Here is a 27,283-nt window from a genome sequence, read left to right as displayed (position 1 = left end):
AGCTCGCAGGCTCTAGAGTGCAGAGTCAGTAGTTGTGGCACACGGGCTTAGTTGCTCCGTGGCATGTGGGATCTTCCCGAACCAGGGATGGAACCCGTGTATCTGCATTGGCAGGCAGATTCTTAACTACTGTGCCACCAGGGAAGTCTCTGGTTATTTTTAAGAAACTGCAGAAATGGGGGAATCTCTGAAAACAGAGTAGAGGTAACCTGTTTATAAGAGACATTTATGAATACATTTATGAGGGAACACTCCCTTTGTAAGGGTGTCCTTTCTCTGTTCCAGAAAGAGAAAGATGGCTAAACCTCTAGCAACTTATCAATGGAGAAGAAAAAAGGCCTCAGTCTGCACAGCAACTGTAAGCCTGTCTCCTCTGCTTTGCTGCTCACCTCCCCTGACTGCCCCCAGCTTCTGGCTCTTCAGCTGTGGTGGTGTTTAAGGTGGTGGCTTGGGCCATGCTGGGGAGTTAATCAGGTTCCCTGGGAATCTCCCCTGTATGCAGCAGGCATACATGTTATTAACTTCTGATTTTCCACTGTTAATCTGCCTTTTTTTACAGGGGGTCTCAGCCAAGAACCTAGAAAAGCAGGGTCCCCTACACCAACATTTGTAGGAGAGGTAAAAATCTCAGTTCAGCATATGAATTTTCCCCAGTCCTTAAGAATGCATGACTTTGCATCTTCTCTGCCACCACCAGTCGGAGTGCACTTTTCGTTCTGGGCTCTCAGTGTTCTCTTTGGGTTCTTTCGCATATGAATTTTCCCCAGTCCTTAAGAATGCACGACTTTGCATCTTCTCCGCCACCACCAGTCAGAGCTCACTTTTCGCTCTGGGTTCCCAGTGTTCTCTTCGGGTTCTTTCGCAGATTTCATATGTTCCTTTCTGACTCTGGATAGAGAGTCAAGTGGAGACACGTGCACAGGAGCAGTTTAGTTATCAGTAAACCTGTGTTAGCGTCAAGGCCTGGGTCGGAGCTCATGGATGGGATTCCTTTAACTAGTAAGGCTTCAGAATCCGAGCCCTCAGACCCTGCTCGGTTCTCTTCCCAATGACAATGTGAAAGTTCACCTGAGCTCAGGAATCCTAGAGAAAAGTTGAGGTGAGGAAACCCACCCCCTTCCCTAAGTCCTCTGTGTTTCAGGAAATGACTTAGTGCAAAGGACCACCTCCCCCAGGACTGAGACAAGAGTCAAGGTGCCCTTTGGTTACCTGTGACCGGACCTGACAAAATCCTCCAAATTCCCATGCTTTCCCTTTCAAAGGTCCTCAGCAGTCAACTGGAACAAAACTCTTATAAACCAAACTTCAGTAACGCTTTTCTTCCCCCTAAACGTTGGCCCACCCTCAGGCTGGGCCACAGACAGGTTGGCCTCAGGGAAAGACCTGCTTTCACCCACATCCCCTCATGGCCCTCCTGGTCACCACAGCCCCTACCCCCAGCTTCTTCTAGCTTTGTTTACTGTTCTCCATGAAGGAAAAGCCTTTTCCTAACCCTCGAGATGCTTGCTGATCTTATGGCTGTAGCCTTGTTCTCTCTATGGCAATAGACCTCTTCCCCTCTTGCAATAAATAATCTTCCCCAATGAAAGTCTCTTCTTACTAAATCTGAATTTGTTTTGCATTTGACACCAGTTATAGGAGCCTTTGGTGCTTCAGCCTCAGGTGGGAGAGAAGCCTCTCTGAGCAGCAGTGGAGAATCAGTCGTTTTAAGTTGGGACAGGGAGGGGAGGGCGGGCGGGAGGGGGCAGTTCACACACAGAGGTACCAGGAAGGACTGGATCCCAGAGGAGAATGCACCCACCGGCCGGGGCTTTCTGGCTGAAATGGGGTGGGGCTGGAGGCTGGAGGCTGGAGGAGGGATGCGGTGGGAGCACAGGCAGAAGGAAGGGTCCGTGAGGGTCTGCAGAATGAGAGGCAATGAAAGCTGCCACAGGCTCAGGGCCCAGATGCTGAGACAGAGACCGATGGATGGACCCGTGGTCCCTCACTTGTGCGGGAGACGAGACAGCTGTTGACTCCATCAGGCCTGCTGAGTCCTTGTGTAGGTACTGGAAAGAGCTACATCCGTGTTTGCTTAATAAACTTTGGGGTATTTTGAGAACAAGCAGATGCAGGGGAAAACTCTAAAAACAGGGCACAGGGTCCCCTTTTGTAGAGGAAATTTACATTTACGAAGAAAATGTACATTTGCAGGGCTTTCTCTCCTCTTTAAATCAGCACAACAAGCCTGACTCAGCAACCCTTGTGAACCACACATTTCCTGCTTTTCTCCCCATTGCCACCTCCCCTTCCTAGAAGCCCTAAACGCTTCTCCTTTGTTTTAGCCTCAGATGGTACCTAAACCCGAGTCCTAACCATTCCTTTGAGTGACTCACGTCTGGGTTCTTCCAGGTGTCTGTGTGTCCGAGTGACGGGCATGTTAATGAACTTGCGCTTGTTCTCCTCTTGCTAGTCTGTCTCTGGCCGGTCCCATCACCCCCACTGGAGAATCTCAGACGACACAAAGAACTGCCGACTCGGCCGATCGTGTCACTAGGAGGGTGTTAAAGGCAGATGCCTGCGGGTGGGCAGGAGAAGCGAGGAAGAGGGGGAGACGCTGGGAGAGCTGGGGTAGACCCTTCCTCCCAGAGGTTTCTTACAAAATGGGAGCTGAAGGAAGATGCAGGTCATTAAAATTAAATATAAACAGGGGTGTGTGTGAGGGAGAGAGGAATTTGAGTATATTTGAAACACTAATGAGAAAGATCTGGTAGAGAAGTAGCAGCTGCAAATGCAATAAAGGGAAGACGATTCCTGTCTTGACAGCCCTGACAGCGTAGAAAGAAACATTCTAGAGCCTAGAGCCCGGGAGGGGCTGCCTGGAAGCAGGGGGAGCATTCTCTTGTCTCCAAAAGGAGGACGAGCAGGGTTGCAGGCAGACCTCCGCGCTGGCCTGGGGGAAGCTGTCTCCCTTCCGCTGTGCGTGTGAGCCTTTCCAGGAGGAAGTGAGACCCTTGGCTGAGACGAAGGGGGATCGACGTGAGACAGAATGAAAGACACAGACGGACCTAGAGAAATCCTGGCAAGGTCTCCTGCTGCACTCCTCAACCTGTACCACCCTCTCTTTTTTCTCCTACCTGGATTCCTATTTTAAGAGACCCAAATTCTGGAAACGTAAATTTATATTTTAAGTAACAACTGAAGTAACAAGGTCTAAGAGTTCAACACAAAATGCCATCCTCTTTCAGTAATAAAATATTAAATCTCTATTTTTCCAGGGTAGCCTATGAAATTAAAGAAATCAAGTGATTTTGCTGTGTTAAAAAAAGACTCCACTTTTGACATTTTCAACTTCATTTGAATTAACAACATTCAAGAAAAGGCCAGCTGAATTACTGTGTTGGAAATGAAAACTTTGAACTTTTTCACATGTCAAAAATGCTTTGGTAATGGTAGATTCAAACTTTTGTTAGAGACCTCTATTTTGATGGTTTAAAAACACGTAAGGTTCATTCTCATTTTTTTTTCTGGCATAATTTAAACATGACTTGAATAGTACATAGAACCATTACTTTGAGCTGAGACAAGGCTTAAGGGCACGAGAGACACGGTCAGACCCACTTCCACTGTGAACGGACTCCCTGCACCATAGTCCTGATGGGAAATACCGACACGTGGCCAAGAGGACATGGTGACAGGTGAGAAGGCTACCTGGTGATGGGGCCAAGGGGCTTGAAGGTGGTGATGGTGGCCGTTGGGGGTAGAGACAAGGGACTTCAGGTGAAGCAGTGACAGTGCATGGCTGACCCTGCTCCTTGTGTCTGCGTCCTGACTTGTGTGTACAACAGCCAAGACTCCACTCCACTCCCAGTCAGAAAACTGTGCCCAACTAGAAATGACTCCAGCCGTACAAGCCTTTAACCGGCTAGGGAGGTTTACCCTTACAATTTACCTGTAAGAAGCATCCCTAGATGTGTTCTGACTCCTTACCTTGGTAAGTGAGTTTAAATCCCTGCCGGTTCTGCGAGTGGTCGCTGTAGAAGTGGATGAGTGTTTCATGAGTTGTGCTCAGCAAGGGCGCAGGCAGGTCGGGGCCACTGAACTGCCCCATCATCGGGCTGGTGTGGAAAGGTCCGTTTTGAATTTCAAGGTAGTCATGATTAGCTTCGGTAGAAAAATTCAGAAATTGAATATGTGCACCTATGAAAAAATATGCAAAATCAGTGGAAGTTAATACCAAATTTTATGATAATGTTTACCAATAGGGATTAAAATTGTATCAGTTTCCCCAAACAGCACCTCTCCAGGAGGCCGAGTGGAGCACACACTTTGTGAATTACAACGATCCTTGGTTCAGTTTCACCTCAGCTACCTACTAGCTGTGTGACCTTTGTCCATGTAGTAAATGCCCCTAAGTCAACTTATTTGTGAAATACGGGTGTTACCAGCATTGCATCACAGAGACAAGCAGGTATAATTCTTAGAATGGTGACTTACATCCATACATATGGCAGTGATTTTGTCCAGCTGCTATTATAATCATTACAACCAGAAACACAAGGTTGTAATCGTATGTCAAATCATCCTTAATTTGTGGCTTTATCAAGGAAGAAGCCAATACAGATCTAACAAAATCCAACAATCTTTAAAGTGGCTTTTAAATGGAAGGGCATACCACTGCACAAGAAACTTCTTAGTTTGGTAAGTGATTGTTTCAATTGTGTGGTGCCTGCTAAACAAATTACTGGTGTTTGCAAGAAACCCACTCGGATCAACCCCACTCTAGCTCTCACAATTCAATCTAACAGCCTGGCACAGGGCAAGATACCAAGACAGTCTGAAGGACCCATATTGCTAGCATCATACTCATCTGTGTCTCAGATAAACTACAGTGATAACTTAGAAGAAAATCAAAATCAAAATAATTTAGTTATTTGCATTGTGGTATTGTTGAAAATTTAATTGACTACTGTGTCTGAAATATTTTAATTCACTTTCAAGTTTATTTAGAATGCCAAAGACATTAGCTTTTGCACAAATCCAGGCAATTAAGTTAGATTTGTAAAACCTAAACTGAGAATACCAGCAGCTATTGTAGATCATTCTCTCAACATATGAGGAAAGCTTTACTTTGTGTTATTCTTCTCCTGTTCTTGAGAGATAAAAAGAGCTTTATTTTTTTCTTTTTCATCTAATATGTTTGACATGTTTCCTAGGTTTTAGGAAATTAAAGATATTAAAATTATCATATTAAAGATCATGTTAACATGGGTTACCTTACTTAAGTGTAAATACCTAGAGAATTTAAAGTAACATATCTACTTAGTATTGATGGAAAACGCAGGTATCAAAAGCCTGAATTCAGTAAAAAAAAAAAAAAAAGAAGAAGAAGAAAAGCTCATGCGAAGAGTAATAGGGAAGAACAACCTAAAGGTACTCAATAAAGGTTAAAATCATCCAAGAAACACAATTTTATCAATTATGAAGAAAACCTTGTGAGGAGGAACAAAAGAGTAAATAATGGCCTTTCTGGCTGGGCAGAGTGTAAGGCCACCTATCACTCTTGGGGTTCAGTTTATCAGGTAATCACTGTTATGACCATCATTTCACAGGTGAGCAAACTAAGGCTCAGAAAGGCTGGGTGTTATGTCCTATGTACCACAGGGAGAGGCAGAGTTGGATGGACACCAACTCCAACTGACAGAGCCCTCATGTTCTCTGGTTTAGCATGAAAATGTGCTAGTCAAAAGCTAATGATATCACCATGTTAAAAATATTACAATTTTTTTGGAGAAAATAATTTTGCGTTAAAATTGTTCAACCTAGTTTGATAGAGAAGATTGGAAGAAGTAGAATGTGGAATACTTCACGAAGAGACCGAGAGAGTGAAAAGCAGAAGAAAGACTTACAATGAAACATCTTTAACAAGGCAACCAAACTTTGGAATCCTTTTTGGAAGGAGTAATTCAATTTGTAACATATGGTCCAAACATATGTACTGGCGACACATGAGCAGCCAGAAAAGGAACAGCCCAGCCTGTGGCCGTCCTGCCCATTCTAATACTAGGCACAACAGACGACCAACATGGAACAAACCTATAAATTTAAAACATTTCTGCAAATATTAAAAAGTGTTGAAGAGACATCAGTGAGCTAATTCATTTTCTCCTAAATCCCAGTAAATACGTTTGGTCAAAGAAATTTGGAAGCAAGAAAAGACGAAAGAGAGAGAGAAGCATTGAGAGAGATAAAGATAGAGAAAAAGAAAGAGAGAGAGAGACAGGGAGAAAGCAAAGAAGGAAGGAAAGCAGGCAGGGCTAGTGGTCCCCAGCCCTTCAATTCTGACCTGTCTCCTGTGATAGTTGAACCACTTCCTGAGTCATGCAACAGTATCTGATCTATTCCCTCACCCACTGCTGAATTAAATACAGTTCTCTTTTGTGGCCTGGTCCACAAGTCTGATAAGAAAAAGAGGGTTTTTTAGCTAATTAATAAACTATACTAATGGATTTCTTTTTTTTTGGTGGCTACATCAAGGCCACGGAACCCCTGTGGTCTACAGAGTTTCGTAAACACCCGTCACATTCTTCACCAGGAGGAAGAACACAGAAGCTGACACAATAATAATCAAAAACGAATGTTGAATTACTAACATTTCTATTTACGTCCTAAAAGTACCAGATAGGATGTGAAACTAGGGCAAGATTAGAACACTTAAAAAACGTTTCCTGCTTTTTTAGGTATAAAATCAAATAGCAGGGAAATGGCTTAAAATAGGCTCATTTCAGATAAGCATATGCAGACATCAGATGTATTCATCCAGAGACTCATTTTGAAATTCACAGAATGACCCAGTCAAGAAAGAAATGAGAGACAGCAAGCAGATCAAGGGGCAAAAAAAAGGAAGGCTGGCCAATATCTCTAAAGCAAAGGAAATGGTGACCGTGGCCTTTTACTGATTCGGAATTAAACTTGAAATGGAATTATGACAATTATAATTTTATGAAAAAAATTAGCATATTAAGCAGGATAAAGTATCCAGCCACATATCAAACTACCTAATACATATCAGGAAATAGAACCAAGCCCAGCTCTAATCTGGTTTAGAATGGAATTTTTAGCTATCTAATTTTCAGCAAATTGTGTCCAGTTTGACATCATGAAGCCAAAATGAAGGGATTAAAGTAAGCGTTAACCTAGTTATTCTTTTCTTATCTCACAGAATACCAAAAATGTGTCATTGCAACAAGAAAACCAGTCTGAATGCCCATCTTGGGTGGAATTTACACTGACTGTCATTACACACTGAAAATTACGTGTCAGTAAAAGGCACCTGAAGAAAAACTTTTGACTTTGGATTTTGACAAAACTTTGAATAGTAACCTGACCATGGCTTCAGAGTTAAACTCTCGTCTCTTAGTTGATAGAACCTGTGAATAGTAAAGTGCTCTATTTTATATCTTCTGTGCATAATAAACATAGAGCAAAGGAGTTAATACTTTTAGAATTCAGTGCATAGTCTAAAGAGTCTTTTACATCCTCCCTAGACTTCTAGATGGTTTAAAGGCATGGCCAACTTGGACCTCATGGTGTGCGGTATAAGTGCAGTGGGTTTTAAATATAAAAAGCAGTTATACTCCAATAAAGATGTTAAAAAAAAAAGTAATGGTAAAGTAGAAAAACTTGATTTCACTTCTGTTAACTATGCCTTTAGAAATTTTCAAGAAAATAGAGACAGAAGTTCTGTGGTGATTGAGCTCATGCCAAAGCCACACAAAACAGCAACCCAAATTTGTGGAAAGGAAGGACAACAACATAGAAATCATTAGAGCATTTGGCTTAGAAACTAAAAGCAGTTAACAGGTAATGCCTTCTCCATACCAGGCGTTTGCATTACCTCCGAACGGCTGTCGGAGAATGATATTTTATTGTATTCGTTTTAAAGATAAGGGACAAAGGTTCAAAAACATGTTGATAACTTGGGCAAATTCATACCATCAGTCACTGACAGAACTAGGATTTCTACTCAGCTAACCTCAGAGCTCAAAGACATGAGGAACCACCATATACACTGCCCACTCCTTAGACAAAGTCCCTTGACTGCAGGCCCTCACAGAGGCTGGATGCAGGAAATAGCTGCTGGGGGGGATGAGTAATTAGCAAGGGGAGACCAACGTGGCTTTCATGTGATGCCAGAGCAACCAATCATTTTGTCTGTTTAATTAAGCTATTGACTGGTCCATGCATGTGGGACGGAAGAAGGATTAATCAGAAGAATTATCTGACGCAGCTGGTAGTTGCTTAACGAATGGGTCGGATATCTATGAGGTGGTCCCACGTATATTCAGTTGTATGGAAAGATCCAAACACAGCAATAAAATCCTCCATGAGTGAAAGGCATCTAACCTATTTTTTTTCAAGAAAAGGCACTGATGTCTCATACTCTGGATAGGTGTGTTTTTCAGGGTGGCTGGGGGAATTACAGTCACCGGTACAGTAATTACTAGTACAATAATCCTTAACACCCTGAGCAACCCAAACCCAAACTGACAATCCAGGAAACGGGAATGTACATGCCTCTTCCCTAAATTTAAATGTATAATTTCATGTTTAGAAGTAGATTTATAGATTATAAAATTTATCACAGACAAACCTGGTGTGCTACTTAAATTTAATCTGTAGCAAATTATTCCGAAGCATAACTACATCTATTCTAAAACGCTAGGGACAGTCATACTATTTTGCATGTAGTTAGGATTTAAGACATAAGGTTTCTTTTTGCTTATTCTTCAAGATGCTTTTTAAAGCCCAATACTAGGCAATATCACAGATTTTAAAGACAAATAATTTTAATTGTAATATTTCATAAATATTTTAAAATTTTTGACCTTTCTTCAAATTAATTTTTTTTAGGTTCATAGGTCATGATCATGAGGTCAGACAATCTAACTGTTCTTTTTCTCTTTTCCTGAGTTACTGTCTTGCATATTGGTTTATCAGTGAGTGAGCAACATACGGAAATATGCCAAACAATAGCCGCCTCAAATCACAGAACAGTAAAGTTGGGAAAATAAATTAATAAAATGTGTATATCCACTCATGAGTAAAATGCTTCTGATGAGGTTTGAAAGAAAAGTGGGAACTATTCGCAGCAGCAATTTAAAGACCAGCTAGCTTTTTGCTGCTGTTGTTTACGACATGCCAAGCCCCGTACTAAATTTCTCGCCCGAGTTGTTTTGGTGAATCCTCATGTAACCCTGTGTGGTTATTTCCTTTTTAGAGGTGAGGAAGACGAGGTCCCTGGAGGTTCACTCAGCGCAGTAGCCTGAGTGAACTATCATTACTCGTCTTATAAGCTTGTGACCCTCAAGATGCTCAGACCCTGTTGGAACCTCCTGGGTGACCTACAACTCCGATCCTGACACCTGACTCCAAACACTGAAACAACCATGTCCAGATCTTCAGATCCCCAGGGTGAGAAAACAGACCAGCCTTTGAGGATAGCTGAGCCAATGTTGGTTAAAGGCAAAGGCTTCTGTTCCGTCTACCACAGAGCACAATTACGGCCTCTATGTTCAGAGAGTTCAGGATTTAAAAAACAAAACTAAAAAACCTGGAAGAAATAGAGCGCCTCTGTGATCCTTCTGTGAACTGTCTCCCCTTTTTTATCCCCACACTCTGGTGGCCCCTTCAGGAACTCAGTGGACATGAACCTCACGTGTGTTCTCCACGGGGGGGAGGGTCCCTTCCATGCTCCCCCTTGCCCTGGTGGCCTCATGCCCGCTGCCCTCTTGGCGGCTCTTAGCTGAGCAGGTGGACCCTCCCTTTCCTGCTGCCCTCCCGGCACAGATTCTCAAGGCAAGAGCTTTGAAAACTTAAAAAATATAATCCTCTTCTAGGGCAACGATTTCCACTTATGCTTATGTTCATTCATCACTCAACTAACATTCATAAGTACTCAATTACTCTGAGACATTCTGGAACATTCTGTGAATATCTAATTTGGCACCCCTATCATACCGTGTACTTTTGAGAAAATCACAGGTGGGGAAAACCCAAATTAATGAACTAAAATATAAGGACATCATGAGGCAGACAAGGAAAGGCATGATAGGGAATCAAAATTTCACACAGACTGTGAATTTCTGAAGCAGGCCAGAATGGGATTTTAGTGTACATACAATTAAAATTAGAAACTATTTAAGGTAGGTAACCTGAAAGTTCATAACTAAATATGATAAAAAGCCATTTTCATAAACCTAAATCAATGCAAGTTATAACAACAAAAGTTTACAGAACAATACTAGAATGAGTTATAACCTGAGAAAAACCTTAAAAATTGTTCAAAAGAAACTACCACCATTACTGAATTCCAGTGATACATTATAAAAGACAGTGTTATAAAGAGATTGATAATTGAATTAGGGACGCTACATTCTGCACGTCATGTGCCTCTACTGTTCATCATTCAACTAATTTAATTTGCCTTGAAAAGTCTTGCACGGCTGAACTGATTTTTCAAGTAACTTTCTGTTCTCAAAGTTATTCTGCCAAAGATTTATTTAAATCTGTAAGCCACTTTCAATTAAAGACACACTTAGGTCAACAGGATAGGCCCATTTTTCACTCAGCCTAATTCTTTCCAAGATAAAAATTAAAAAGTTGAATTTTGAGGAATGAAAAAGTGTCTCACTCACCGTAGCCAGTGGGCAAGGCGATCTTCCAGGTGCAGTCCAGGTTGCTGGGGTAGGTGCCCGGGAACCCCGGGCTCAGGATCACGCCCCCCATGCTGCTCAAGGTCCCCCCGCAGGTCGCTGTTGGCCGGACAAGGGGAGTTAGTGCTGTGTGTCATCGTTTTCCAGCAAGGACAATTCCCTCCCCCCACTCTATGGGACCACGCTACCTAGAAGCAAGTCTTCAGAAACGAATTTGCACCTCATTTCAGCACATACATAACGCGATGCCCTTTAGTTAGTTATGGGTCTAGTTCTCCCTCCTGAGTTTCCACTGCTTAAGGACAAAGACAGGTCTTCAGTTTATCTACTTCTGGCCCACCCAGGCTCCCAGTAAAGCTTGGTCAATTTAATGCATTTTGGTCAGGCATCCGATTGACTTTCAGGTTCTGAGTTGTCATCAATACTCACACCTTTAAGTCAGGACAACTATCATTGTCCTGGGGGAGAGAGAAGGGGGTCTCGATGTTGGGTGCACCTCCTGTCAAACAAGGATGATAACCTAATTCCTTGAGTACTTAGTTATCACTGTATGTGATCGCATTCTTTTGTTCATCTCAAAAGACAAGAACCATTGGATGGGCGTACAAACAGAGCCCCCAAAAGCTGTGTATCAATCTTTTTTCCTTTGCGATATTAAAAACCTCCATCAATGGGCTTCTCTTATTTTACATCTGTCCAATGATCCCAGCAAGATTTTCAGTATAACCCTCAAGTCTCAGCCTTCTTCCAGGGGCTCATCTGTCCACCATCATCTGGTAGCCTGACTCCTGCCTCCTGCTGGGGAAACCCCTCCATGCCAGGCCTTTTCTTATGGTTAAACAGCATATTCAAAGCGTTTTTGGTACAATGCTATGGCTAAAGAACAAGGTGCTTATTTTTATAAAAGAGCCAGGTATCTTGGGGTTTTAACTGGGTTTATATATCTTATTTTATACAGATTCCTGATATTTTGGTAAGAATATATGGGATTTTTACTCCAGGGCACAGGCCATGTCCCGCTGGAGGGATCACATGATGCAGGGAATGCCAGCTTGGTGCAGGGCCCTGGCAAACGGCTTGGCCACCCTGAGGCATGTCATGAAGTTCAATTTAGTTAATACTGGTTAAGCTCTGGGAACGATGCTTGACACTCAGTAACATGTAGAGAAGTGTTTTGCTGTAAACTGTCTTCCTTAGTACTATTATTAAAAAAAAATCAAGACTTGAGATTTCCAAGAACTTATTAGTAAAATACTATCTCTTCATGGATTTCTAGTCCTAAAATCCCCCAGCTTGGATTAATCTAAAGCTAACAGCTAAGAAAACTTTCAATCTCTCAAATAAGTCTTTGAAATTTATTGTGGGATGTCTGTGAGTTTTCCAATGAAAAAACTTCCTCTATACCTTGTAAGGAATTAGGAGCAAGCAAGTGTTATGGAAGTTGATGCGTCTTTGACATCTGCTAATATACGAAACATGTAAAATAAAAGATACAGTTAATTATATTTGGCTAATATAAGTAAACTATTCAAATAAAACATTTCCTCACATAATACAGAGTGTCAGCAATGACATATCATTTGATTGAATACCCACTGTGAGTTGATTTTATTTCAAAGCTTAAAATATTTAAATTCCCACGTTTAAGGGAAAGCTCTTCATTTAAAAATAAATAGGGAGACGGATGTTCTATGCCTGAATCCCAGTCCCAGTGAGTCCCTCCACAGGGCGGCTGCCTTGATATCAAATACTTTTTGATATAAAATACTGTCCCTCCAACTTCACATCACTTATCGGTACTTCTCAATTTTGTTTCTGGAGATGTGATTTTCCTGAGGCTAAAGGTGTACACAGAACCCTTCTCAGACTCTCAGACCAGCTACATTCATTCTTGCCATGAATTAATCCACTGGCTTCTGATACGCATGTGCTGTGCATTTAGTGCCTCGAGCTAGCAGTCTTGCATCTAATCCCTGTTGGTTGGTTCAGAGATGCTGGAAAAGCTGAGGAACCACATCCAGGGGGAGAAGATGCTTGTCCAATCCAATAACAGCATTATTATGTTATCATCATGTCACAAATGTTTGAAAGGAATTTAAAAGTGCATCTTTGAAGCTCAAAAGTGGCTCAAGGAGATCACCATTACGTTACTGATAATCTGCACAGAGGCCCAGTGACGGAAGGCATGTCCATACCAATGCAAAGGGGAGACGGGTAGTTCCAACGACGAACAGTCCCTGGCATACAGGAGATGTGGGAACGGCCCTGTTCAAGAGAACATGAAATAAAACTCACATAACTGAACACAGAGTATTTAAGGCTTAAATGTTTGTGAGAACATCTGTACTTTCTTTGGTTTTCCCTTTTTGATTTAATTACAAATGCAAAAAAATCAGAACTCATGAAATCTACTAATGTGTGTTAATGAATCTCATATTTGGAATTAAAATAGAAAAAAAATCCATAATCACTGTGTTTCTTGTCACTGAAATCAAAATCTTGTGGTGTCCCCTTCAATGGTCTTTATTTCTGCCAGGATGCTTCCCTAATGCTTACAATGTTGAACTGAATTGGTCAAAGTAAGTCTTTTTTTTAATCACCAAAAGTTACAGCTTTTGGTCTGAGAGGCTGAAAATGATTAGGAAATACTAGGTATTGATCTGAAGGGTGACATGTCAAAGGTAAGTAATCTGCTCATACAAAGGTTAACTTTCACGGTTGCCTACGGTTCAAGTGCAACTCACATGACCTTTACGGTTCAGCAAAGAACTGGGTCAGTTCTTCCTTTATTGGAGAAAAAGGGAGACTTAATATTCATTTTATTATCAGACAGCCTCACAGCTGTCAAATTAACGTGTCTGCGATGAAATTAATCCTCATCATTCAAGGTCTCTTTATCCTCTAAATATATAAAGTTTTCAACTTTCAACCTTCAAAAAATCTGTCCTATTATTACTCTTTTAAAAATTAAACAGCAGCAGCTTAAATTCTCAGTGTTTCGTGCTAAAATCTCTTTTAAGATGAAAGAGAAGGTAGTGAACGGGCACCTCTGTGTGCAGACTATTCAATTTTACTTTTTTCCTTATTGTGACTTGGTGGTTTTATGTGCCATGAATACTTATCTTGTGAATTTCCATTTGCCAAACAAAATTGGCATAGAGGCAGTTGAAAAACAAATCTTTAATTCATGTTAAATAATCCCAGCCATATTGGGAACGCATCAAACAAGAATTTGCACTAAGGCAGTTATCAATGACAAACCGATTCCCCAAGCTTAGGAAGGTTTCATAATCAATTCATGTGTTACAAAACTCATTTTCTCCTACTACCTAATATTCTTAAAAGTTGTTACAGTAAAGGAAGACTACACTTATTCTTAAAGAAGACATGCAGGATAATGCTTTTCCTGCCAAATTTCATGCTCTGTATCTCCTCATTCTCTGACCTATTACGTTATCTTTAATAAATTTCTTTCTGAATTTTGGACAAAGTACAAAAGCCTTTAACGGTATTTATGGAAGACTACCAATAAAATGGTCATTTATTACCAATCTAGGTCACATTCTGCTATTGATTTCAGCAAAGACATTTCATATTAGTGATTCCAGCTGAAATTTTTATAATGGATCCAAAACAACACAGGAATCTGTGTATTTATTTACTAGCTTCAAATGGGAATTTTCGTTTTTCATCTTTTAAAAGAAAAGTAAAACAAATCTAGAGAGAAGGAAATCATTAATCATTCAGATATCCGGGATTGACATTTGATGTGTCCTGTCTCTGCCACTTTATGCCTGAATCTCACTAGGCAGATGCACTTATAGACATTTGTACGTAAACCATAAAAGGAACAATTCTTTTCATGAATAATATGTAATTTATGCATGCTGTCATTCCAAATACACTAATGCGTTACCAAAATTCCCAGTTGTTAGCAACTTTTTAAAAAGTCCAGAATCCTTTTTAATTCATGTGAATGAGAGACAGTCACAGCTTGTAAATTCAATACTTGAAACTGTTATAAAGAAAAAAAAAATCTTAGTTTGCATTTGAAAACAAGAGCTAAGTGGCCTGACTGGACTCTACAGATGTGTGTCTGCAGGCTTTTATCTCTAAGCAGCATATTAAACAATTCATTGTAAGAAATGTCTTTACTAAATAACCCTTTCTAGTTTCTTCTCTGAGGGCTATAGAAGTCTTCCTTATAAAAGGATGCTGACAGTAAATGCAAAGTGCTGTCATAAACGTGTAGAAAGATGAACACACGTGAGTGAGAGAAAGTGTTAACGTGTGGGGATTTGGGAGAGGAGAGAGACAACATGATATTTACGTGGTTTAAGTCAATTTATAAAGAAGTAAAAAAAAAACCAAAAAGCATAAAAATGGCTTGTCAGTATAGAGTAAGGTATTCCTCTAAATGAAACCCCTGGGATGTGACTTATAATTCTTTCTGCTGTAACACGTGAAACAGGAAGTTTCTGTTCTTAAAGAATCAGTTAAAACGGCCTTGACATGCTTGGTTAAAAGCTTGTTTCCATGGATGAAGGTTTGGCAAAGCTTTTTCAGTAACTCCTATTCTACTTTCAAAGTCTCTGCCCATGTTTTTGCAGAGTCAAAGCAATTACTGTGATACCCACCAAGATCTATGAACGCAGGTTGTAGGTTGTTTTGATGAAGGTGGCTTTATATGCCGATGTTTGTTTATAATAATAGCTATACTGGCTTTCGTTTGCTGAAGTGTGTTAGGTGTTTTACTGATATTTTCTCAAACTTAAGACCCAGGCTGATTTCTGCAGGTGGTCCCTCCAGATGTGCCAGCTCGTCTGCCCACCCCCTCCTCTCAGGCACTGGCTCACTCCCCTTCCCCATTAGGGAAAGATGTGCCCCCAGTGCCACACCATGAGGTTGACTGAGAGTAACACAGACTCTGCACATGAAGCACCTGGCGGGCAGGCCATCAGCTTCCAGCATTTGCTGCTGCTGCTCTAACTGGTCTCAGTTCTGCAAGATATTTACCCCAGCGCCCAGAAATGGGACTATACGCAATGCTGTCACTTCACTGCTGTATCTGCGAAACTTCCTTCTGATGAGTACTCCAGGTTTTATTTAAGTCACTTACAGAATACAACCAAAAATAATGTTCTTGAAACACCTTCAGCTTCAGTGTTGTAATAAACATACAGCAAGAAGTACTCTATTACCTGAATTAACTGAAGTGTAGAAACCTAAGTAGGCTTAAATATGTCTGTTGGACTTTGGAATATACATGTTTAGATTTCAGTATTCATTGTTGGTAGGGAGAATTATATGTGGATTATGCTAGAGGACACAGATAAACCGTTCTGGGAGTATACTTATTTGTGGCTAACCCAGAAAACGAATAACAGAAACATGACTCATGTTGCTATACAATGGTTTGTAAAATATTTATTTAAACTTTACATAAACAAATTTAATAAAAAAAATAAAAGACTATAAAAACTTCTGCTTAACATTTCTTGAAAAGCATTTAACCCTATTATTTGAGCACCATATATACCTGGCACACAAGTAGGCACTTGAAGATTTACTGAACTAAATCATAAGAACAGTCTGCAATGCAGGACAAGCATGGGACTCAGAGCCAACCCAATAATCGGGTTGCCAGGAGAGGACTGTTGAGGAGACTGTGTCAATGCTTTGTCCCTTAGAATTTTATCTAGTTATTGGGAGAGTATACATTTTGAAATAAAAGTATTATGAAAATAATATGCTCAACCTTAAAAGGATGCTTTATCATTTAGAAGCTATTTCCGCATCATCATTAAATTTACCTGTATGCATAGTTTAATATGACTACTTTGATTCACGAACTGAATGAGAGAAAGTAGATTAGGTCTCTGGGTGCAAATCTAGGGCGTTGTCTTAAGTGAGCTGGCTGAGGATTACCATGCTGAGCCCCTCTACTACCAAAAGCTCAAATAAAAAAATAAAATACCTGCAGCGTGTATCCAGGCTCGCACTGAAAGGACAGCACATCGTTCACCATGTATCGGTCTCCTGTTTTGATGCTGTTGCTGGGAAGGGCTGGCTCTTGGCAAGCAGCAAGACCTACGGCTGGGGAAACGTAAAGAAAAACACTTACAAGCTATGTAAAATGAACAATATTCTTATCATCCGAATAGCGAAATAGCGTTTTCCTATTGCTCTCCTCCTATAGAAATGAACAAAAACTCTCTCTCTTTTTGTCTACCACGAAGACATTAACTTTCAATCAGTTTGAGCTAAATCTTAAATATTAATTAATTTCATTTCCACTGTGTAATGAAATTTCTTTAAAGAATAAAATTTGTTACTTCCACATTTAGTGTAAAACACTCCAATTCCAATGCACACACATTTTAAAAGGTCTTTAAGGAAACTGTTTCCTATTATATGCAAATCCCCACGATATGGCTCTCTTGCTTTTTGTTTTTCTAGCATACTTAGCAGTCTTTTTGAAAAATTTTAAGTGTGAATCCGGGAATTCTATCCTTCTGGAAAAACATAATATGAGAACAAATATTTTATATTCAATCTCTCTCTCTCTCTCTTTCTCATTTAAAGACAACAACAAAAAAATTCTCATGAACAGTTTGTTCTTTAGGTAAAAAGGACCAATATTTACAGACCCTAAAGCTGTAATCAGGCACTTTCCTAGATGGAATTGCCTTTAGTTAAGACACTAACAAAATTTTAAAAAATGCATCATATAATATTGGAATTCAGCTTAGAATATCAGATGAATGAATGCCAAGGACCATTTAACATTGATACTTATTTGTATAAACCCTTATCATATGAATAATCAAAATATGTAGCTGTGGTATTTTATAGAATCAAAAATGTATTTGAAATTTTGCTAAAGATTTGGTGATTGCTAATAATCTTCCATGATTCTAGTACATCTTTTTCTCACATCCCAAGTTACTAAGCACTAATAAGTTATCCAGGGTGAGAAATGGGAGAGAAGGACTTCTTCAGAGCAGACCAGCTTAAAATCCTTCACATGCTCTTGGACTGAGACTTTGGTTCTTGTTCTTTTCATTAACATGAAGGAACTAATCAGATTAACTAACTGACTGGGACTCTGAGTAATGGGGCGGGGCTGGGGGAGGGGAAGATTGTTCTTCCAGGACATGAAGGCTGGTCTATGCAGCCACACAATTGTGGGTCCCAGTGCACAATGAGGACGCATGCTGCCTGCCCTGCCCTCAGAACTGGGTCCACACCTGTGGGCACCCACTGCAGCTGGCACATCTCCTCTGCTCGTGTGCATGTTTCACTGTCCCCATCAGACTTCGAGGTCAGAGATGAAATTATTAAGAATTTCCAGATGGGCAACAGCATGCATGGGATGCCTCTGAGAGCAGGAGCTGGTGTCACTCCACGTGGTGCCAACTCACGAAGCAGCCTTGGGGTCTCGACAGGCAGCACTTGGAGAAATCAAGGGACAGGCAGTCCCTTGGAGCAAGGGACGAAGACAGTACTGTTTGCCAGTCGCTCTCCTGGCTGCATCACGTTGCTCTAATCCTCACAAGAACCTTAATGTAGACTCCGGTGTCTGACATTAAGGTCAAGGCAGAGCAAAGTGAGATGGGCAGGCCGAGGTTCCCAGGTGCAGGTGTGCAGACCCACCTGCCCACCTGGGTGAGGTAACAGTCAGTTTCCTCCACTGCCCTGCTTTTCAAAGTATGGTAAGTGTGGGAGCTTGTAAGAGATGCACACTTTGGGTATCTCAGAACTATTGGACCAGAATCTGCCTGTTAACACCATCCCTGGTGATTCTTATGCATTAAAGTTTGAGAATCACCAGTTTGCCTCACTTTACCCTGGAACCTGAGAGGATGAAACAGAGAGAAGAGTCTTTATTTCTCATCAGTGAGATTGTTCATTTGAGAACATGATGCTATAGAAATTACACTGGATGGGCACCACTGTATATAAACAGGATAATTTCAAGCCGTGAAACACATGGATTCTGTCTGGGATGAGCAGGTGTGAGGTGTAGCATAATGTTTTTATAAGCTGAAATTGATTTTCCTTAAATGTCTATACACTAAAAACTATAAAACACCATATGCATTAAGTGACGGTATTTTTTATTCCTAGTACAGAATTTTAAGCCATTTGGGGTTTTTCATCGATGATAAAATTACTAAATATGGACAAATACCATCACTTACACCTTTAACTTTTTTTATTGATATAAATCTAATTTATCTCCCTCTCCTTTATAACTTTAGAAAATAAACTGCAACTATATTTCAATTTCACCTTTTTTTTCCCATCACAGATTGGCATGAACTCCTACTGTATATCATTTATTTTTTATTTGACCCTATAAAAGTACATTTAAAATACTTGTGCCATAAAATTTCAAACTACAATTTAGAATTCTAAAAAGATAAAGATATTTTATGATTTTGAAACACATGATAAACATGCATTTTTTTGTCCAATATTTAGAGCAGGATAAGCAGGACCTTTGTAAATATAGTTAAAATAAGTTTGAACATTTTATTTTTCAACTTATCACTGTCCTCATTTCAACTGGCATTGTGTATGGTTTTCAAACTTCACAATTCAAAACAAATATGTTGTTCTAGCTGGACAGCTTAAAACAATAATGAATATAATAATCAAAGAAAGAGGAAAGCAGACCAAATGGAGAGATCAATAGAGTTGGATTATTTGGCAGCTGCAAAGAGGTCGAAGGACAGATATGTAGAAACATGAGCATTAGGTACATGACAGGTCATCGTAAACACTATAGGGAATATATTGGCTACTCCTTCATTTTGAAACGAAAAAATTTGTCGAGTATATTGTTCATTGTAACCAATTAAAGAACCAGTCCTTTGCATAAGCACACCCTAAGACAGAAGTGTTGTTCACAATCTCTGTAAACCCATAATCCAAAAATTGTATTAAAGGTCAGACAATGTGCTGGAAAACAGGTGAAGAAAGAAATCACAACTTCACATAGGGAGACTTGATGGGAGGATGACAATAGATGAAGTAAATGTCAAATGTCATCATCACATAGATCTAAACCTACATGTGTCATCCTGTACACTCAGACTTCTATACAACATTGTTCAATGTCCATACATCTTCTTGACATCAAAGAGTAGCTGTAAAGAAAGCCCCTTTAATTAAGAAAAAGTATCCAAAGAAAAGAAACTACTTTTTTATTCATTGTCTAAGAAGTTTAGTGTATATGGAGCTAAAAATATTTTCTCTCACCTGTCAACTGTTGGCTGATTCAGTCCACATAAAAAATGCTATTCTATTCCTTCAATTTAATAGATCATAAGGTCTCATTAAAGCATAGGGATTGTGTGTCCAGTGTCAAGAGAAGCAATCCCATGAATTTGGGGGGCAGTAGAATTTTTAAATGTGATTGAAGTTATTATTAGTTTAAAACAGATTGTTATAACTTTAAGACGTTTTATGTAATTGCAGTTGTAACCACAATGAAAACATTTATTTAATACAAAGAGAAGTTATGTCACTACAAAAAAATCAATGAGACAAAAAAAAATGGAGTAAGAGGAAAATAGAGACAAAAATGCGCAAAGACATACAGAAAACAAAGACACAGATTGGCAGAATGGCTTAAAAAAAAGTTCCAGGCATTTGCTATCTACCATTTACTCATTTTAGATCTAAGTACACATGTAATCTAAAAGTGAAAGGATTGAAAAAGATATTTCATGCAAAAAGGAACCTAAAGACATCAGGGATGGCCATACTTAGAATAGATGTTAAAACAAAAACTGTCACAAGAGACAAAGAAGGACATTATATATATAATAATAAAAGGGTCAATTCACCAAGGAGATATAACAATAATAAATATATATGCACCTGACACTGGAACTGCCAAATAAGTGAAGCAAACACTGACAGACCTGAAGGGAGAAATAGACACAAACACAAGAACAGTATGAACCTTCAACATCCCACTTTCAGTTATGGATAGAACAGCCAGACAGAAGATAAGGGACAGAAGACTTGAACAACACTAAAGCCCATTTAGACCTAAGAGATATATACAGAATACTCCACTCAAAAAAGCAGAACACATATTCTTCTCTGGTGTACATGGAACATTCTCCAAGATAGGCCACATGTTAGGCCACAAAACACGTCTAAACAAATTTTAAAAAACTGAAATCACACAGAGTATTTTCATCAATCACTTTAGAATGAAACAAGAAATCAATAGCAGAGGGAAAAAAGGAAAATCCACAAATAGATGGAAATTAAAGAACTCAATCTTAAACTCAACCAACAGGTCAAGGAACAAATCACAAGAGAATTTAGCAAATATCTGGAGACATGAAAACAAAAACACAACATATAAAAACTTACAGGATGCAGTAAAAGCAGTACTAAAAGGGAAGTTTATAGCTGTTAATGCTTACATTATAGAAGAAAAATGATCTCAAATAAACAATCTAACTTTATACCTCAAGGAACTAGAAAAAGAACAAACTAAACCAAAAGTTAGCATAAGGAAGAAAACAATAAAGATTAGAGGAGAAGTCAATAAAATAGAGAATATGAAACAATGGAAAACATCAACAAGACCAAAAGTATTTTTTTTAAATATCAACAAAATCAACAAACCCTTAGATAGACTGAGAAAAAAGTTTTAAAAGACTCAAATAATTAAATTTAGAAATTAAAGGCATTTTAAAAAACTATGAACACTTATACACCAATGAAATGGATAACCTAGAAGAAATGGATAAATCCCAAGAAATATACAACCTACCAAGTATTATGAAGAAATAACAATTCCGAACAGACCTATCATTAGTAAGGATGCCCAAACCCATGGGCCTTCTTACTTCGTCCTTGTCCACACTCTGCATCCATCAGCAGACCTGTCAGTTCTACCTACCATGTGCATCTCACATCCTTATTTCTCCTGCATCCCACCTCCTCTGAGCCACAGAACTGAGCTTCCTCTGAGCCTGTTGGCAACTGCAACATCTGTTTATCTGATGAGGATACCCCCTCTCTTGTCACTGTCCAAGTGGGTCTCTACTCAACAACCTAATTGATCTGGTTGAAGGATAAATCAGATGACGTTACTTCCCTGATGGAAACTGTTCAGTGTCTTCCAACTGTTCTCAGGATAAAATCCTGGGCTACAAAGTGGGGAACATTCTCTCTCTGGCTCACTCGTTCAATTTTGCTTCCTGCCTCTCTTCTGACTGTCCACAAGGTTCCCTCTAGTCTAGACATTTTTTTTTTTTTCGGCTTCATGAGTACAATAGGTGCCTTTCTACCTGGGGTACCCCTTGATAGTTTCCTTTGACTACAATGCATTTCCCTTAAGTCTTTTTGTGGTTGAATAATGTCCATTGTTTCATCCTTCCTTCAATAAATATTGTCAATGAAAAACAGACCTCCACAGTTACTTTGCACCTCAGAATACTGCTTATTTGCTTCAAGGTGCTTAAAACAATCTATAACCATCATGGTATTTCTTTATATATTATGCCCCCACCACTAGAATATAAATTCTGCATAAGCAGAGACCATGTATGGTTGTCTCATCATGATTCTGTCTATAGAGGCTAGAGGCTAGAGTAGGCATATAACAGATGCTCCAATAAATGGGGATGAATGCAGCGACATCCACAATTTAGTTTCGGGGGACAGGGATGAGGGGGCAATCATCACCAAGAGGAGATGAGTCTCAAATGAGTTACAAGGGTGGATGCACCAAGTGACAACTGATAATTTGAAACCAAACTCCTTTTCATGCGGGCAACTCTCTGAGTAATGGGCAGAGTGAGTAGCAGCAGAATTTCTTTAATGATTGACGATCCTCTCAAGCAGCAACCAGAGACTAGCTGATAAATACAGAGTTAATGTTGGGACACACCTCTTACATCAGTGGCAGGGACAGCAGGTGATGGTCCGAAGAGTTTAGGATTAAGCGTCAGTTCTGTACACTCCACCCTTCCCCGTCCCAAATCCATTAATGCCTGAAATTCCAAAGACTATCAAAGGACAACAGGAAAACTGTACTCCAATCCCTTTATTTTAGAAGAGAGTCAACTAAAGAACCCAGGGATTAAGTAGTTTATATTGCACCTTTCACTTAAATTTAATACTTGTTAAAATGCCAAAACATCACTGTTAGGAGAAAAGTTTTAATCAGTTACCAGTTTTTTGTGTGTATTACATTCAACCCCAAATAAATCTGGGGTTCTCTTGTTACCCACCAAACAAAGTTCTGTTACTACTGAATGCCCAGAACAGTCTTGTAAGAGAGACTTCACATTACTAGAAGGGTCTCTGGAACATTCCGTGATGTTAGGTAGAAGTCAAGATATACAAGACTTTAAACTCTTCCATGGTCCTTGGTGCAATCAGAACTTGGTATGAAATGAGGAAGACATGAATTATCAATTGATGTTAATGAAAGCAATTTTAATAGGAGGTAGGAGTTGAAAGGGTCTCGGGAGATTCTTTGAAATAAAAGCACTTAGATAAATTTTACGGATCAACAAATGATTGATATAGAGTTAAATACATGAAGATAACTTTATTACACCCCTGAATGGACACGGTTTACAGGATGCCCACTCTGGTGGAGGTACAGCGCTGTCTTCCGTGGATGCACAAGATGAAATCTCCATAAATGCACCCAGGGGTATATGAGGTGTTATCTTATCCAATCTTTCACTTCCTGTGAGTTTTACTCATGCCCGCCATTCAAGTTGAGAAACCTTATTAGTATTATTAATATAGTATTAAAGTGTCATTAAAACATGCATTAATAATTTGCATGCATTTATAAGGATTACTGTAATTGTAAGGCTATTTCAAGCTGTCAGTATTCAACTATGATAACATCTCACTAAAAATGTGTAGTACTTTTCATTTCAAAAACTTAAGGCATTTTCCAGAATTTTAATCCTCATTACATACTTCCTTCTGAGTGCCTGTTTTGAAATGAGTCCACAAAGGAAATGAAATGTAGTACTTATTTGATCACTGAAAACAAACAGAATGCAAATATTTTAAAAGCACATCCATAATAAACATAGCTTTATAGTGATAATATTCTGTTGACCATCAGCTCAGACCCCTGCAGGAATTAATGCAGTTCACTATACTCTGTTCTCACCATTATATCAAAAACTGACACATGATTGTCATATAAGGTTCACTTCTGAATTTTCTAGAAAACCTTTTTTGAATACAACTTCAATTTTAAATTATAAGTACTTTTTAGAATACAGACAAGCAAGGAACTTATCTCTTTTAATTACTGCATTTTCTTTTTTCTAAAGATAATTAAATAAATTCTATTTCCTTTTTTCGCTTTTATTGCCAGAAATTTAAAGCTAAATTTACTGCTTAACAATACCAATTATTTTAATATAGGGGGCTAGTATATTTATATCTTTCTCTTTAGTTGCCTTTTAAATTTTTCTTTTATTTTAATAATTTCTTTGTTGTATACTTATTTTTAAGTTGCACCAAATACTTGAAGAACGGACAGGTTATCTTTTTTTCTAATCTATTTCTTATTCACCTGAGTATTTATCATTCGAGTGAGATCTTATAAAATTCATGCTATATAATGCTATATAATATTATTTTTCATTATATACATAACTACAAATTAAATACATATGAGAAGGACTTAATCATGTATAATAAGTTTTGTACTTGAAATACTACTACTATATTACAGTCAGCTCTAGGTCAAATAATATTTGAGAAAAAATTTAAGTCTGATAATAGTAGAATACTTTATATTTATTTTATAATAATCATTTTAACTAACGACAATTAATACACCGAACTTGCAAGCATGCTAAAATGTGAAAAAAATCTCCATTTGACTCTACCTTGTAAAGGATAAGCATTCATTTCAAACAATGAAAGAGTTACTATCTTTACTTTTCTCTGAAATTTTTGTTTTTTCATAATAACTACAAATCACTAATTCAAACTCCTCTTTTTCAGAATAAATATATTGTAAATGTGTTACTGCGATATTATTGTCTTTTTATTAAAAAAAAATTATTGTCTCTTTCTCTCTCTTACACGAGGCTGTCATGGCCATAGCTTACATGTTCCAGGCTCTGACCCATCTGTATAATGTTCTGTATCAAAGGGCCAGAGTATTAGACATGGGAGAATGGCTTCCACATCAGACCATGTCCTCTGCTGAGCTACTGTTTAGAGTAGAAAGCTAACTTTCTGCTTTGTAGGACATCTAAAATTCACACTGCACAGTAGCTTCTCTATTTCACTTGCCTTCCAGGGGTCAAATGTCATATCTCATAGACTCTAGAAATATTTTGTTAACTCCAATGGGTTTCCCAGTAGTGAGTGTGAGAGGAAAAAGGTCTCGAAAAAGACAGTGAAATAAAAAAACTTTCATATATAGAATTATGTTGGTGCTGTTTGGACTCAGTGCCATATATCAGCACTAAATAGGCTTGAAAAATTGCAGAAGGCTTTCACTTGAGGTCAAACACACTCATTGGGTTTATGACATTAATCTGGCATAGATGCCATTCGATGAGGTCTTACATGGTTCCCTGCAGACCCAGAAATTAAGTATCTTCCAACATAGCGAGACAGAACTATGTGTAAGCTCAGGCACAGTACCAGTCTAATTTAATAAAGAAGGTTTTAGTCATGTAAAGTGTGACTATTAAACAAGCACTGCTGTGTGTAGAAATCGAGATAAGTAGTTTCTATTTCAAGCAACCTCTAAAGGAAGATTGTCTCAACTAGATGGGTTTATTCTGCTAATAATGTATTTGTAATGTAAATATATATTACATTTAATTCTATATAATTTATCTGTAAATATCTCTGAATTTGTTCACAGTTATGAAGAAACCTATGTCACTACTTTAAAGTTACATGTACTAGATAGATAGATAATAGTTATAGATAGTTGGATAGATAATTTTGTTTAAAAGCTAGACATTCAAGAAAAGTTTCTCTATGGTTAATCAAATTAATAATTTTAGTATTCATCTAGCCTTGAACTAGAGCAATTTTAAAACCCATAAAAAGACTTCCACTTCTACTTGGGATATAGAAATCTGTAAAATACAACGTCACTCCCACTTTAACAATGAGAAAAATCTGAACTATAAAATCATAACCTTTCTTGAACTCATCAGGGAGCTGAGGTTTCAGGTACCCAGGTGACATCAGTTCCAAAGGATTAGTGCCTTCAAGGAGAGGGAGGACACACAAACTGTCACTGTGACAGATCACAGGAGAGAAAGGACCAACTCACACATAGGCAATGACACATCAGCTAACGTTTTATCAAGTGGCCAGTACCTGAGCATGGGTCTCCAGTAGCTCAGGGCCCCAGACAGAAGGGAGTCTGTCCTTCCTTCCACATGCCTCCATTGACTAATTAAGAGAGACACTGGGGGCATGGTAGGAGCCTGGAGTGAGCCTCTCCCTTACCACCACCAAATATCAGTGTTTCTGTGGAGAGGGGCATGACACCCGACGCACTTCCTGAACCCTTTCACTTTTAGGAAACTAAAGTGTTAAACCACTGGGAGAGCAAAACCTGTTCCCTCCAGGGCACAGGGAAAGGGGCACTGCAGCTTGGAGAAAGGTGTACGGAAAAAGAAAGTCTACATGTGGGGTGTGGCAGGAAAGCCAGTATGAGCTTAAGACGCTACATCAACACCAAGACCATGGTCTTCTAGCCCTAGGGGACACTCAGCAAACGCTCCTCAAAGGCCAACCACAGGTAGACCCTGACGACCTTGGGAGGGGGTCAAGAATGCTGAGAACACCCCACCCCACTCTGTGCAGACTCTCAAGGTTTGACTTAGGCTGGAAGAGAATCACAGAGCAACTCTGACTCCAGTGTAAGCTTAACACCGAGCGACAAGCAACAGCGTCTACTACTGGGGGAGATGCCACCTCTTTTGAAAAGGTGTTTAGGGAGGACTGACAGCTCAGAGTGGAGTAACGATGCTGAGAAAAAGCCCCCAGTTAGGCACTTGGCAGTGCCAGCTCACCACTGAGGAATTTGATGCTCTGAAAGTAACCATAGCGACAACAGAACTCAAATCCAGTGTAACTCCTGACTCAACAGGCTAACAAAAGTGGTGCCCATTCCCAGGCACAAATATTAACCACAATCTCTATGGTTCTACTCGTGGTGTCCACCTTTAATAAAATATTCAAGAAATAACAACCCTTTGCCTAGAGATGAAGTAAGTAACCAGACTCTGTATACTCAATATAGTGGAAATATAAGACAGGGATATTAAATATAAAAAATATGTTAAAAGATCTAGTGGAAAAGATAGCATGCATGAAGAGATGGAGTAATTATTGATGAGAGACAATAATTATAAGAAAGAAGTGGAGGGCTTCCCTGGTGGTGCAGTGGTTGAGAGTCCGCCTGCCGATGCAGGGGACATGGGTTCGTGCCCCGGTCCGGGAGGATCCCCCATGCCGCGGAGCGGCTGGGCCCGTGAGCCATGGCCGCTAAGCCTGCGCGTCCGGAGCCTGTGCTCCGCAATGGGAGAGGC

The 27,283-nt window shown here is 39.4% G+C and overlaps 1 protein-coding gene across 1 annotated transcript in view; it reads right to left on the bottom strand.

The window, feature by feature from the left end:
• Window positions 1-27,283, bottom strand: part of CSMD1 (CUB and Sushi multiple domains 1) — a gene marked incomplete at its 3' end in the record, with an annotated part of 1,744,596 nt that overhangs the window by 137,849 nt on the left and 1,579,464 nt on the right. The window contains exons 38-41 of the mRNA XM_082863948.1: window positions 16,672-16,790; window positions 12,890-12,959; window positions 10,677-10,793; window positions 3,970-4,179 (exon numbers count right to left, since the gene is read on the bottom strand). Of these exons, the coding sequence (XP_082720074.1) occupies window positions 3,970-4,179; window positions 10,677-10,793; window positions 12,890-12,959; window positions 16,672-16,790 (516 nt within the window). The remainder of the gene's footprint in view (window positions 1-3,969; window positions 4,180-10,676; window positions 10,794-12,889; window positions 12,960-16,671; window positions 16,791-27,283) is intronic.

Source organism: Leucopleurus acutus, assembly GCF_964270905.1.
Source record: "Leucopleurus acutus genome assembly, chromosome: 21".
Lineage (NCBI taxonomy): Eukaryota > Metazoa > Chordata > Mammalia > Artiodactyla > Delphinidae > Leucopleurus > Leucopleurus acutus.
This window is presented reverse-complemented; position numbering and strand designations above follow the sequence as displayed.